This window comes from Centroberyx gerrardi, chromosome 2, assembly GCF_048128805.1.
Source record: "Centroberyx gerrardi isolate f3 chromosome 2, fCenGer3.hap1.cur.20231027, whole genome shotgun sequence".
Taxonomy (NCBI): Eukaryota; Metazoa; Chordata; class Actinopteri; order Beryciformes; family Berycidae; genus Centroberyx; species Centroberyx gerrardi.
The window spans coordinates 33,664,389-33,680,016 of NC_135998.1; the positions used below are offsets into that span (position 1 = coordinate 33,664,389).

General features: G+C 41.5%; 1 protein-coding gene across 1 annotated transcript in view; it reads left to right on the forward strand.

Annotated features, from left to right (window-relative positions):
* Positions 1-7,835: 7,835 nt before the first annotated feature.
* palm2akap2 (PALM2 and AKAP2 fusion) overlaps positions 7,836-15,628 on the forward strand; it is a 184,841-nt gene continuing 177,048 nt past the window's right edge. Inside the window, exon 1 of the mRNA XM_078288919.1 lies at positions 7,836-7,900. Coding sequence (XP_078145045.1) covers positions 7,836-7,900 — 65 coding nt within the window. The remainder of the gene's footprint in view (positions 7,901-15,628) is intronic.

Consider the following 15,628-nt stretch of genomic DNA (forward strand, 5'->3'; position numbering starts at 1 on the left):
TTTGTTTAAATGATGGAGTATGAATGAAGCATGACTGCTGGTGTGACACAGAATAAACACTACTCAAAATGTCTCAGACAAGTCCAAGGCTCAACTTGTGATTATGTAGCAGATAATCATGAGTTCTTATCTTTTTAGTATTTATTGATTACTGACTTACAGACTAGATTTGACTTGTTCAAAATCCACTTTAACCTAGTTCTCAAGTCCAGTGATTCTCAACCTTTTTCATATCAAGGACCCCTAATTTAGTCCACATTAGAGCCACAGACCCCCCATTTGATGAAGGATATTTTTATTGTTAGAAATGATTTTGTCCAGAATTCCACGACTATCTGTACTGTAGATAGAGAGATAACAGCAAAACTACGACCAAAATAGTCATTATTCTACATTCAACGTCTTGTAAATGAAATAATGCTGAAATTTAACAATTCAGGGGACCCCCTGGAACCCCCCCCCCCCCAAGGACCCTTGGTGGTCCCCGGACCCCACATTGAGAACCACTGCTCTAGTCAACGCACCACATGTTCATCGTCAACAAGGTGTATTTTACATCTCGTTTTGCATTCCCCATCTGCTCACCCCACCCCACCACAACCACTGTCCACACACACACACACACACATATAGAATCGTCCCATAGCTACTACTGTTGCCAACTTGGTGACTTTGTTGTCAGATTTAGTGACTCTATTTCTCAAAAGTAACTAACGAGAAATCTAGCTACACTATGTCTGACCAATGTAAGTGTGTTGACTCCAAAAGCATTTTTTTTAGCACAGGTATAACTGACGCTAATGCATGTACATTTGCACTTGTTGCTTGTCTAATCCAAAGATGTCTGATGATCTCAGCACTTCCCATACACCGTGTGGCGTTATTTTGGTAGCCTTTAGTAGAATATCATCTGTCTGTCTGTCTCTCTCTCTCACACACACACACACACGTACATGCACACACACAACTTATTTCTGTGTGTATTAATATAAAATAAAATTGTCATCTTCCGTCTCCCGTCTGGCCTCGGAGCGAGACATCAGACAGGACGCTGACTCACAGGAGGTGGAGAGAGAGAGAGAGAGAGGGGGGACGGGGCGAGCGAGGAGCAGAACAGACAGAGACAGAAAGGACATGAGAAAGACAAACAGAGAGAAAACAGATGAAGCGAAGGGGAATGAATGTTTAAATAAAAAAAAGTGGTTCATGTGGGAGAGAAGAACTTTTGCTACTTCTTTCGGGACGTGTTGCTTTGCTGTTTTCATGGGAGCTGCATGCAAACTTTAAGTCACTCGTTTGTCTTCTTATCGGCAAACACAGCGCCGGTTGTTTTGGGTGCCTGGGCCGGTCCCGCCAAGCACTCACACTTATGGGAACTTGTTCATTTAACAGTCATGAAAAAATTCTAGTCTTGAATTATAAACATTTTGTAGTATTTGTACTAAACTAATCCCACATCTGGTGCTTCTCACAGCTTGTGACCGAGCAACCTCAGCTCTTACAGGCAAAAATGACGAGTTTCATTCAAAACTGACATAGGAACCATTTGAATAAAGTGACACTATAGGGGTGAAACGGTTCCCAAAAAAAAAAAAAGTGTGCCGTACGGTTCGCCACCCACGGTTCGGGACGCACGCGGTTCATTCGGTTCTGTGTCCCCCCCCCACTCCCCACGTGGGTCCGATCTCCTGGGAGAGTATCTGTCCAATCAGCTGTCAGAATTACATGTCAATCTACGATGACATCACAGCTGGATACTAACACATGTGAGTTTGGAGAAAATTGTGGAATTTTAAGTTGGGTGCATTAGAGGTCGATTTCTATACACTGACCAGCTTTTGATTTTGTAGCTCCCGTGCTGATATTGTGGCGGTGCGCCGCAGAAGAGCCCGACGTCACTCTGACATCACACTGACGTCACTCTGACATCACACTGACACCACTCTGACATCACACTGGCAGCAGGAGGAGAGGAGGAGGAGAGCCGGTACGACCAAAACAACTTCTGCTCTTCCCACAGCTTTAAAGCAATCTCTCAGTGGGTGTTTATAGCGAAAGTCCAAAAAAGTAAATAGTTTCTATTTCTATTTATTTCTATTTCTATTTCCTTTTTTGGACATCTTACTACCTGGATGACAGGTGTATTTACTTTTGAAAGAAAGACTGTTGATTTAGTTATACTGGACTTGAAAAAACTTTTCACAAAGGCAAACTTGAGATTTTCTAAATAAATACATGGAGTAAATTGCACATTTGCCATTGCAGGACCCAGCTATAAAGACTCTATGAGCCCGCAGCACCACTTTGAGTTTACCTTGGTTGGTAAAGCAGAGCAGCTTGGTCAATGTCCACCAGGTGTGTTTTTGATCCGGCATTTAGCTCGGTGTGTGTGTGGGAGAGACGGGCGGCCATGTTGTCCGGTGTTGCTGCTCCACCCGACGCGGTGCGGAGCCGGACGGGTTTATCTGTCTGGTCAGCTCTGTGCCTCTAAATGAATATACAGCTGAAAGTTACCTGTTTATTGTGCCAGGAGTTCAGTTTCCTGATTGAAGCCACAGATTGAAACAACAAAATATGACGTGAGCTTATCACCAATTATGTGACATTTGGAAAGACCTGTACATTGTTTATTGGTCTTGGTCCTGAATAGGACTTGATTTGTTCAAGTCTCTGTCTTGACTTTGGACCCAGTCTCGACTAGGGCTGAACGATTTCGAAAAAATATCTAATTGCGATTATTTTGACTGATATTGCAATTGCGATATGATTTGCGATATTAGAGGGAATGATAATTTTTACATCATTACTCTCATTTTCATTGAAGAACGTATTAAAATAATTATGGTGTGATTTTTGCGGGGATCTGTACCAAACAAAGATGTTTTCTTAAGTCTGTAGAATATGATGTGTAGGCCAGCACGTCTCTGCAGCACCACAATATTTAATTTAAAATGGTATTTTGACACACATTTCGACCTTTAACAAATATTGCGCCTCCTGCGATTGTAAAATTGCAGTAGGCCATATTGCGATTTCGATAAAATTTCGATTAATTGTTCAGCCCTAGTCTCGACTCAAACTCGACCAGACCTGGTCTTGGAATTGACTTGAACTTAAACTTAAATCTTTGGTTGCCTTTTACAGAATCATCTATACTTTTAAGATATTGAATGACAAACTTCAGGTAAGGACTTTTTCTTCCAAAATGGATAAACAGCATTTTGGGATAGAACTTTTCAAACAGTATGAACACTTGATTATAGGGAATCACAATTCATTTTTTTCTCTGACAGCTTGCTGGGAAATGTGTCTCTCACTTGAGAAAGACACAAAAGCCAGATAGAGAGACAAGAAGGATGTGATCAGGAACACAAAAATGTGAGGGGGGGGGGGAGCAGAATAACAGGAATATCATATTAGAATTGAATGGGAGCTGTATGTACAAAAAAAATAACATCTTGAAAAAAACTGAGAGAAAGAGAAGACATATGAAGAAGTAGCAAAGAGATAAGGAGAGATTAAGTTTGTCTTGTCAGATGTTGGTAAATAGCAACACTCCCTAAGTCACACACACACACACACACACACACACACACACACACACACACACACACAAATGCATAGTCTCAAAATAGTCTCTTTTTTCAGGAGAATGTAACTTGTTTCAGGATGTTCACTTGTCTTGGAGAAAGTGTTGTTTTGTGTTTTATGATAATTTCTTGAAAGAAGTCATATTCAGAATCAGAATCAGGATCAGAAATACTTTATTGATCCCCGAGGGAGAATTGGCATGTATTGAGTGAAATGTATTGAAACCAGCGGATTATCTGCCAGTGCAGTGAGATAACTTGACTAAAAATATCATGAAATAAGCTTGATCGGTCTGGAAACAAGATGAAATCACTTGAGAACTTGTTATTTTTTTGCAGTGTTCACACACATTTATCTGTTTCCTCAGGTCGAGGGTTTAGTTTGACCCTCACGTCTTCTCTTGATTGAACAGAGTGTTATTTGTCTGCAAAGCTCATTTTTTTGATCATGGCCGGAGCGCCAGAGCCTTGATCATCCGAGCCCTGATGTCACGTCACACAACACACCTTCATCATCACCTTCTTCATCATCACTAACACATCTCCTCCTGAAACTGCACTGAACAGCCACACATTATTCCGTTCAGCCGTGGCACAAACCTTGTGGTGACGAGGAGTTCAAAAGGTTTCCTAAAAAATCTTCCTTTTCAAAATGTCTTGACAGGATTTGAAGGTATTGGTTGGTATTCACTCTGCTTATAGTGGTGAGGCAACATGACAACTAGACCTTTTCTCCTTCTCTCCTTCTCTCTATAGCTGAAGAATATCCTGCACAACAAAACCATACATAGATAGATAGATAGATAGATAGATAGATAGATAAGCAGAGAGATAGATAGAGATAGATAGATAGATAGATAGATAGATAGATAGATAGATAGATAGATAGATAGATAGATAGATAGATAAGCAGATAGATAGATAGATAGATAGATAGATAGATAGATAGATAAGCAGATAGATAGATAGATAGATAAGCAGAGAGATAGATCAATAGATAGATAGATAGATAGATAGATAGATAGATAGATAAGCAGAGAGATAGATAGATAGATAGATAGATAGATAAGCAGATAGATAGATAGATAGATAGATGGATAAGCAGATAGATAGATAGACAGATAGATAGATAGATAGATAGATAGATAGATAAGCAGATAGATAGATAGACAGATAGATAGATAGATAGATAGATAGATAAGCAGATAGATAGATATAGATAGATAAGCAGATAGATAAATAGATAGATAGACAGATAGATAGATAGATAGATAGATATATAAGCAGATAGATAGATAGATAGATAGATCATATTGATAAGCAGATAGATAGATAGATAGATAGATAGATAGATAGATAGATAAGCAGATAGATAGATATAGATAGATAAGCAGATAGATAAATAGATAGATAGACAGATAGATAGATAGATAGATAGATATATAAGCAGATAGATAGATAGATAGATAGATCATATTGATAAGCAGATAGATAGATAGATAGATATATAAGCAGATAGATAGATAGATAGATAGATAGATCATATCGATAAGCAGATAGATAGATAGATAGATAGATAAGCAGATAGATAGATAGATAAGCAGATAGATAGATAGATAGATAGATAGATAGATAGATAGATAGATAGATAAGCAGATAGATAGATAGATAAGCAGATAGATAGATAGATAGATAGATAGATAGATAAGCAGATAGATAGGCAGATAGATAGATAGATAAGCAGATAGATAGATAGATAAGCAGATAGATAGATAGATAGATAGATAGATAAGCAGATAGATAGATAGATAGATAGATAAGCAGATAGATAGATAGATAGATAGATAAGCAGATAGATAGATAGATAGATAGATAGATAGATAGATAGATAAGCAGATAGATAGATAGATAGATAGATAGATAGATAGATAGGGAGTCTACAAGTGCGCATACAACTTTTTTTATTAAGTTGTAAAGCTACGTATGTCAATGACTTTTTAGAGCACTTTCAAAACTTCCCAAGCCCTGGAAATGATTGTATTCATCTTTCATACTTCTACCTGCATGTGAACCCTGAGTTTGGCACAGATTTGAAGGGGAACACCTGCATACTGTCTGGATAGTTTTGTTCCTCACTTCTGAGTTCAGCAGCACACACACACTCCGAGCCCACGGGGTCAAAAACACCACCGGGATCATTTCTGGGGATGATTTCTATATTCAGCAGGGGAAACCTCGCGATTGCTGCCGTCTCATGACTCCCGGAGCGTGTTTCTTCTCTGTTTACCTCCGGCCCGCAGCAGCCGCGCTCAGCCTCGTCCGACCGCTCTAATCAAACATCGCCTCACACGGAGGGAGAGTCGTCATGCCACCCTCAGGTGCCCGCTTCCACAACTCCGAGAGAAAAGGCTTTTACGTCTCTGCTGGGAAAACGATGTGAAATTATATTACAGTGAATTAAATATGGCAGGGAATGAGTTTCTTCATCAAAACAATTTCATTGTTATTGACTGATTATTGATTACTCACAGAGGGGGTTAAGACTTAATTGGGTTTGTACAATATTGTACTGCAATGACCTTTATTCTAGCTTGTATTTAAATCCTTATCTATTCAAAATTAACGATTCGGATTAATGAATCTTGGTAATTTTGTTGTATTTTCAATGGGAAAATAAATTGAATTTTTTTCAGTGAATAAACACGACCAGCAGGGGTGCTAGTTGTCGCTTTCCCCCCCCGATGAACGTCATTAGCAAACAGTTATGCTGCAGGTCAATTTGTTTATGTATGAATGTAAATTTAAGCACAATGCATTTCCACATGGGTGCTCCAAGGCCTCTGTGTGTGTGTGTGTGTGTGTGTGTGTGTGTGTTGCTTCCATGGGTGCATCTGTGTTCGACGGGGGCCGTGCTGTGTGTGTTTTCCCATGCTGAGATATAAACATCTCCAGATTTCGGTCTATATTTAGATCAAACAGGCTCCTGCTCTCTAACTGTAACCAGAGAGCGTTCCGTTATTTTTCATCCCGATAAAAACCATCAGAGCGGTCGCAGCCCGTCCTCCTGACCCGGCCGGAGACACACACACACACACCTTTTCCTTCAGACATTTCTCAATATTTTAACAGTCACACACATAATATCACGCCGGCTTCTTGTGGGTCCGTACTATCATCTAATTCACCGATACGTCTCCGGATCTCTGGAAGGTTTTATGGAGACTGAAACACCAGACAATCTAAAAAAAAAAGATGTTTTTTGTACTTCTTTTTTTTCATGTATAGCAGTGGTTCTCAACCTGGTGGTCAAGACCCCCAAGGGGGTCACAAGATCATTTTGGGGGGATTGAGAGTTGATTATGGGAAAAAAAAAAGAAGACATATCTACTATACAGATTTATTATGTCTATTTTTTTCGGGTTTATTCTCAAAATTTTGCTTTTTTCTTGTGAAATGCAGAATAGTTTTCAGCCTCTTGGCCTCACATTATTAGATTATTAGATTTATTATTAGATTAGATTTTATTTCGAACATGTTAAAAAAGTAAAAAATATAAGTGAGAAAAACAAAACAAAAATAGCCAATAAAATTAACAGCAAACATATACAGCAAACTCTCAATAAACAACATAAATAAATATTTAATGTCCGAAAAGGAGTAGGAAGAAGTGAATACTTATCAAGTCCTACCCCCTATTTTTATATTTTATCTATAAACTTAATGTCTGAAACCAGAAAATGATACTTTGGTCTGTTTAGGATCCTTATTTTACTTTGTCTCTTTTAGAAGTTATTATTTTCTCTGGACTTTCTTTTATTTTGACTGTAAAGCACTTTGTAACTGTGTTTAAAAGCGTGCTATATAAATAAAGCTTATTATTATCATTATATTATTATTATAAAAACGTTCTGCAAGAGCCACATATGGCCGAATAAACAACGCTGGTCTTAATAGATCCAGTGAGCTTCTATAGATTGATTTGATTTTGATTTGATTTGATTTGATCACACAACATACTGTACATCTGTAACTTTCTTATGTGGAGTTTTTGTTGGCAGTAGTTTGTCCATTTTCACAACACTCTCCTCTCATGAACGTGTTCCTCGACCAAACAGTTCTCCCCCCCCGACAGTGTTTTGAAAGGGCAGCGTTACGGCACCTTGGCTTCAGCGCGGCCCTGAGGAGTGTGACTGCTTTAAGATTCAAACAACCCAGAGTGTTTTTCCCACTCATCACACAGCGATAATGGGTTCTGCCGGACTGTTCTGTTCCAGCACTGCGGAGAACGGCCTGGCCAGGAGAGACCAGAGGTTCGATCTCCACTGGGCTCACCCATACTGACAATACAGACCCTCATGGTGGTCTAACACGCTGTCAGAGAAACCACCCCTCAGTGGCATACTGCTAAAGGGCATGGATTCTGTCTTGTTCTTGTTTCAACATCCATACCAATGGTTAACTCAGAGGTAGGAAGGCTTTCGTTCCAATGTACCAGTGACAGTTACACTTGGGAAATTGCTGATAACATAAAAATGATCATGTTTAATAAAGGATAGTAGATACCTTAAGTCTGTTGTTGACAAAATGATGACACTTTAACAGAATGGAATATATTTTAGACATATTGAATAATGAACTTCAGTTAATATATACAGTATATATATATATATGTTTTCTTTTTACGGTTATTTTTGGGGCATTTTGCCTTTTTTTAATTCGTGAAGAGAGACAGGAAAGGTCAGGAGAGAGAAGGGATGACATGCAACAAAAGTCTCCACTGCAGTTACCTTTTTTTCTTTTTTTACTAAAATGATTATATAGCATTGAAATTGAACCCCTGAAATATTCAATATTCAAATATTAATCTCAATCTCCTCCTTAATCTGGTCAGTAACCAGGGGTGGAACCATTAAAACCGGGGCGTTCTTCCAGCAGACGGTTCAGCTGCAATATCAAGACTGTCTCCATTAGCTCCCATGCAAATTAGTGAGGACAGTTCGGCAGAAGCCGGGGCTGAGAAGCACAAGCCACAGGCTGGCATGCTACTAAAATATCCATGTGAGCCAACAACATACGACTATTCCCTGATATGAACCTCTGCAGCAGGACAAACGACCTTGTAAATACACTCATATTCGGCCACATTACCCTTCACACCATTGTCCGGCTTTGGCAAAACCCAGCCCAGGTCAATACATAAATATTCATGAAGTGCTGCCAGTGTTATCATCCTTCCTACTCCTCTCTTACCCCATATCACTACCATTTATCAGCCTCCTTGGATATGGCGAGGGCCTCTCTATCTCCAGAGACGGAGCTTATCTCACCTTGGGGCCAATCATTCCCCCGGGACGTCCCACTGACAGATCTATTGCCCTATCAGCGGACAGGAGGACACCCCCACTCCGCCAGTAACGCCGCCCCCCACAAATAGGCGTAATCAAATACCTGCTATCAACGGACCTCGGAAGGGGTGTGTGTGTGTGTGTGTGTACGTGTGTGTGTACGTGTGTGCCTGTGATCAATAGCCAGTCTCCACTGTGGGAGTAGAAGCGGCGTTAGATATCAGACATGAGTTCAGAGGTCACTCCTTCCTGCAGCATCACTTCAGTATGTCCGTCTGGTGTCTCTTCAGTAACGTGACGCAGATTAATCCTTTAACCCTTCAAACTCTGACCAACTTTAGGAAAAGCACCTTAGAACCAAGGTCGTTTTTTTTTTTTCCCGCTTCTTCTCTGTTGCAGCCCCACTTTGTGATTTAGGCTGATAAGACGGGAGGGTTTTTACATAAAATTCTTGCCGAGTGCAGCTTTAGTCCAAAGGCTGCAGGGCGAAGGTAGTTTCGTCAGAGCAAGACATGATAAGACAGACGAGGCAGAGCTTAAACCGCACAGAAGCCAGACAGATCGCACTCGGATCGACTTCACCTGGCTGTGTGGCGCATGACTGGGGCGTCAATGAATTCTAGAAACTATAACAGATAAGTCATGATCAATGAAAAGACTACGGTAAGGGTGATGATGATGACTACAATGATGATGATGGTGGTGGCGGTAAGGTGACGATGATGGTGATGACTAGGACGATGTGGATGATGATGATGATGAAAATAATGATAATAATGATGAGTATTATGATGATAGGCCTATTATTAATGGTGATGTAATGGTGATGATGACAGCTATAATTGTGATTACTATAGGAAGATGATGATAATGATGATGATGGTAATGGTGATGATGTTAATGACAATTATGATAACTAGGATGATCATGATTATGATAATGATGACAACAACAACGATGATGATGAGAGTGAAAATGCAGATGGCAATGGTGATGATTATAAAGACCATTATGATGACTAGGGTAGGGTAGCAGTAGTAGTAGTAGTAGGGCTGGGCGATATGGTTGAAATCAATATCATGATAATCATAAGGATTTTGCTGTCAATATATATCACAATATGGTTCATGTATGCAAAATCACGTTAAATAATCAAATTAATGTTCATCTCATTGAACCGAATGGTAATGTTAGGTGTGCTGTCAAACAAAACTGAAATTTTCAAATAATATTCCTACCATACCTCATTTTATCAGAGTTTTTAAGTAAAATTTGCTTGTCATCATCAATTTAGACAGCAGAAATGTGTATCACGATATCAAAATATCTTCATATCATCACGATATGATTCCACTGAAAGACGATAAACGATAACATTGAATTATCGTCCAGCCCTAAGTAGTAGTATTTAAAACTGTGAGACCCAACATCAGGATGCTGCTGCTGATGATGTCATAGACTGATTTCACATCAACATCTCAGTGGCTTCGCTTGTTATTAACACCGGGGCGCTGAGGTTTGACGTAGGCGGCGAGTTAGGCACTAAAACAAAGTACAGGAAGTCGCCCGGCGGCGGCGTGTCACGTGTTCCACAGCAGCCAGACAACAAAAATCCTTATTTCAGCAGCGGTGTGTAGTTTCAACCACTAAACATGTTGGCACAATGACAGAAAAGCATTAAAGCTTAATCACATCTTGCAGGAGAAAATGCAAAACCGTCCTCACCCCTCGTGGTTTAACTCGCCCCTGCTTGTGTTTTGTCCAGTTTTCACATCAGTGGCGGTCTCGCCTGTCAGGCTGGAGCGGGTCGTCCGGCGCCCTTTTTATATCAAGTTCTGACTCCGCCTACCTGAGCCAGTTTCGGGCGTACGCCGGTGGACGTTACAAATGGACCCAGCATCTCATTGCCAGGCATGATGACCTCATTGTGACCTCAGCCTGTCTTGACATCTGATTGGCCCAAAGTGACATATCTCCTCAAGGCAAACACACTCACACTCACACTCACACACACACACACATACCCTATAGCAAATACAAGGCCTACAGCATATCATACCTTTATACATACAAAACATTATACATGGATGCATGTGTTTATTCATGCGAGTGAGCGACTGCATGCATGGAGTGTACATGTGCACGCTCACACTTACAATACGCACACACACACACTCACATACACACACTTTTGCCATTATGTACAATGCCATAGTGGGTGTATGCCAAGAGGTGTCTCGCATTCAGTGGGCCTGTTGACAGCCAAGGAGAGGATCACCTGATGCCCAGCCACCTGCCATCTGTCTGCTGAATAATACCATTTGCCTGCTATACTACAGGGACAGGCATGGTACACCTGTCAGATACACACACACACAGCAAAACGCACAAATTCTTGGATTCAAACTACAAAAAGCTGGTGGAAATATTGTCCATCTCTGGATGTATGTATGACACAATCTGCTTTCCAGTGCTTGGCCAAGGGATGCCAGTCAAAAATACAAAATACACAAAAGCAGTTGACACAAATACAAGTAAAAGCAATATTTATCACCTCTGGGAATATAAACAGGCAGGAAACACTGGCCATTAATTAGTGGGCAGGTGATGATACGTGAGCAACATCTAGAGCCAATAAATGTGGACAACATTAACTTCAGTTACACTGGGTGTCTGGCAAGTGTGACAGAAACCAGCTGGAAAACCCTGTAGCAGCAAAAGTATAGGGATAAATTAAAAAAAGATATGCTACTGGCCTTAATTATCTGCAAAATTACTCATTGCATTGCCTCATTTGGGCAATTATGCCCATCTGCAACGCCTAGCAGTTGGCAAATTTGCAAGCAATGTGATCAAGTATTTATTTTTTTCCTAATAGACTAATTTTTCTCATTATATCAGACTTTTACTTGCATTATTCTGTCCCATTCACCGATCCATATGCAAACTGAAGCCGGCTCTTAATTGCCTCGTAATTATTTCCCCATGTATTTTGACCTTATGTGATACCATACTGTACAGAGACCAAGTGGGACCGAGTCTATCAGTCTACCAGACATTTACCACAGCATATGGCTTAGAGACGATCTGTTATAAATATGAGTTCTTATTCTATTGATATTTCCTTTAGGATCACTGATAGATGCTTTGCCTATCTCTCTCTCTATTCTATCCTATTCTTGCTCGGGCCAAGCCTAAATATGCATCACACCATTCAGCTGAACATCATGACACAGGCAGCTATCAAGAGAGAGGATGATGACATACCACGCTGCAATGAATTAATTTCAAGGTTAGCCTATATCGCTCATCAAGGCGTCTTTATACGCATGGGAATCCAGTCTTGCGGTGATCTAAAAGGCATCAACGTGGTGCATGTCTCGGGGGGGGTGGAGGAGAAGCAGCCAGCCTGTGATGTTGGGGGGCGGGGAGATGGGCCAAATTTCTGCTGGACTGAAGGCACATTTGGTCGGCAACGAAGGCGACACATTTGGACAAATCGCCGTTTACAGCTAATAAGTAAAGACAGAAAATACCTCCCGGATTCACATTCATAAGCGCGTAAATAAGCGGCGAGGGGCGATCACTGTTGCTGGTAGAGACAGGTGTCTGTCTAGATCCCGATATCGATCCCGTTAAAAAAATCATTAAAGCACTATTCTCAACACCTCGGCAGTGAATCAGCAGCCGCTCGCACGCCGTTTCATTCACAGAATCATTTACATTGTTAACGAGCCGCGGAAACGGCGGATACACTGAATCAGATGAGACGCGCGCGCTGTGACTTCAGAAAGGTCCGAACTTGCCTCAGCAACAGACAATAGCTGATCAGTCCTGTTCGTCTTATTTCTCTCACACACACACACACACACCCGCACGCCCTCGCACACACTTACCGCGGCGGGATGAAACAATGTTCCAGTGAAGAGGCGAATCCATTAAAAGGAAGAGAGGACGAAAGGGTGGAAGAAACCGTGCCCAAAAAACCCGCGCGTGCTGCTGCTACTACTACTCCATCGGTTCAGAAAGCCACAGCTCTCGGTTTGTGATGAGGATCACGCAGCGTGTGTGTGTGTGCATGAGGATGGATGCTGTGCCTTGTCGGGGGCGGGGACAAGACGCGTACTCGGGTCCAGTGGAGCGTACTAATTCTCTGTAGGGGCCTTGTGTTACAAGCGGGTCGGCTGTCTAGCCCGCATATTCCCAAGCAGGCTTGCCCTATAGACCTCCGCGTCCTATAGGAGCACTACTTCTTTTTTTACCTTTCTTCATCTGGGCATGTCTGCTCTTTTTCAAGGCTGCTTCTCACATCCATTACATCTCCACACATCCACAGCTGGCAGCTGCCCAGTACAGCCACGGTCACACAGTCAGACTGGGATGGATGCCTTGCCTGGTAGTAGTTGTAGCTGTTGTCGTAGCTGCTTGGTTGTACTGTACAGTTCCACTGAAAAGGGGGATTGAATACTGATAGACTGATGTTGCCGATGGACGATATTTTGCTATCTAATATCTTTAAATTTGACCATTTCCATGCCAAGAAATTAACAGTATTCACGGTTTCCTCCAAAATTCTCATCTCATCAGGGTGTAAAAGCCTCTGAAGCAGCATTTAGAGCATCATGGGACACTAAAACTCTCCACTGACTTGTCTCTCTCAGTACCAAGTTGAATTCATATCCCCAGACCAATTAAATTCGACTAATTTCATTTGTTTTCTTTACCTGCTTACTCCTATTCAGTGTCACGGGGGGCTGGAACCTATCCCAGCATGCCCATGACAAGCTAACCGCCACACCGCCCCCAACTCAATCTAATTCTGTTCAGTTAAAAACAATATTGTTCAATGAGGGAAATCTGGTTTTTCAGTAAAAACACGCAAGAAAAACAATAACACCACATGACATAAAAGCACAATAAAACACAAATTTGCCACAAATTATACTCATATAGGCCAACAGCAGTTGATAACACCAGACGAGGAGTCAACAGAGCAATAAAAAGTTCCTCAGGTTGCTTGTACAGGCATAAAATACTGCATCATTTCCTCTGCAAATGAAGCAATTTACAGTAATTGCAGTGGGGTTTAGTGCGTCTCTGTTACTTTAGTTTAGTGCGTCTGAAGCAGCGCTCAGAGGGCTTCGACTCAAACTGCCCTCTGAGGCCTCGCACACACGATTCAGGCGTCCCAGACAAATCTTCAAGATGGGAGTGAAAACAGCATGTCGTTGCTCGCATAGTGTGAAGGATCAGCACGCCACGTCCCGATCCCCCGATGCAGTCTGGGACGTCCCGATCATTTTCAAACCTGGTTGATATTTTTGTCGTTGCTCTTATAGTGTGAGAGCGGTACAACGAGGCGATTTGTCACATTGGCCAATTAGATTGCAGCAGGACATGTCATCACTCTGTTTACTGGAAAGTACACCTGGAAACGTGGCTACAAAGAAACACACTACACCCACACTGCACATTTGCACATATGAATGTACAAACAAACATTGAGCTTAGAATTATAAGGTTCTATCTGCCTTCAGGATAATTCTGAGATATTGAGCTTCAAAGTTTTCAGCATCCAATGAGTTAAATGGAGATGGGTCCTTTTGTTTTAGAAATTACAGACTCAAAAATCACTACTTTCAAAAAATAACACTGCACATATGTCAACAGGCACTCATAGAATAGGTTCATGTGACTAACTCAGTTTTGACAAAAAGGTCAGATAGAACCTTATAATACCAAGGTCATGTGTTGTTGGCGCTAACACACAGACGTCTACACTAATGATCCATTCGGCTTCCTGTCTTGCAGCTCTAGTCCTGCGAGGCGAGACCTGCGAGTCTTCAACGTCTCGTCGACTCCGTCTGAAGTCTGTCCCGCGTGAGACTCTGCAGTCGCTCGTCGTTGACTCTTGTAATGTGCAAACTCACATCGTTGCCTCATCCTAAAGTGCGCCCACTATTTTGATGCACGACGGGATTCGGTGTGAGATGTCCTGCAACATATGGTCGTGTAATGTGCTTCTGGCATACGGGGGGGGAACCAGGACATCTGGCCTTCACCACATACAGTACCTCTAAAGATCTCAAAGGAGTCTCAGTAACTTTACTATTTTCACCAAGCTGCCTGCTGTGTTTCTATTGCTTAAGCTAAAGCTGCCAAACCAGGCTGCAATACAAAAGGTTACAACAGATTCAATTAAACTTTGATTTCAAAAAAGCGGTCATTTTACCACATACTTTAAAAGGATTCATTTTCTGTAGAAAAACAGAACCAATCTGCAGTAATTGCTCGCCCACATGAAGATTTGAGGCCAATTCCCAGCGAACCTAGCCAACTGTCATCTCTGTGTCCTCTCCGCCGCTCTACCTTCTTGCATAATACATCAGTATTTGTCTCAAAGGAAAGCCTAAATCCACAGTCCCACCTCTGTGACCTGGTTGTAGCTTTAGCGCTACTACAGCACTGCTGCCAAAACTGGGACAGAAATATTGAACCAAAACCAGGATTCCCCATGCCCATCTCTGCTACAAGAAATTACAGAAGAAACACTGGTGTGTTCAGTGATCTAGATTCAGAGCGCACGCTACATTAGACGCTCCGCTCAGGCTCCCCCTCTTCCAATCCTCTGCTTTTTCAACCCAGTTCTTTCACTCCTCCCCTCGTCTCTCATCTGTGGCCTACAGACAGATT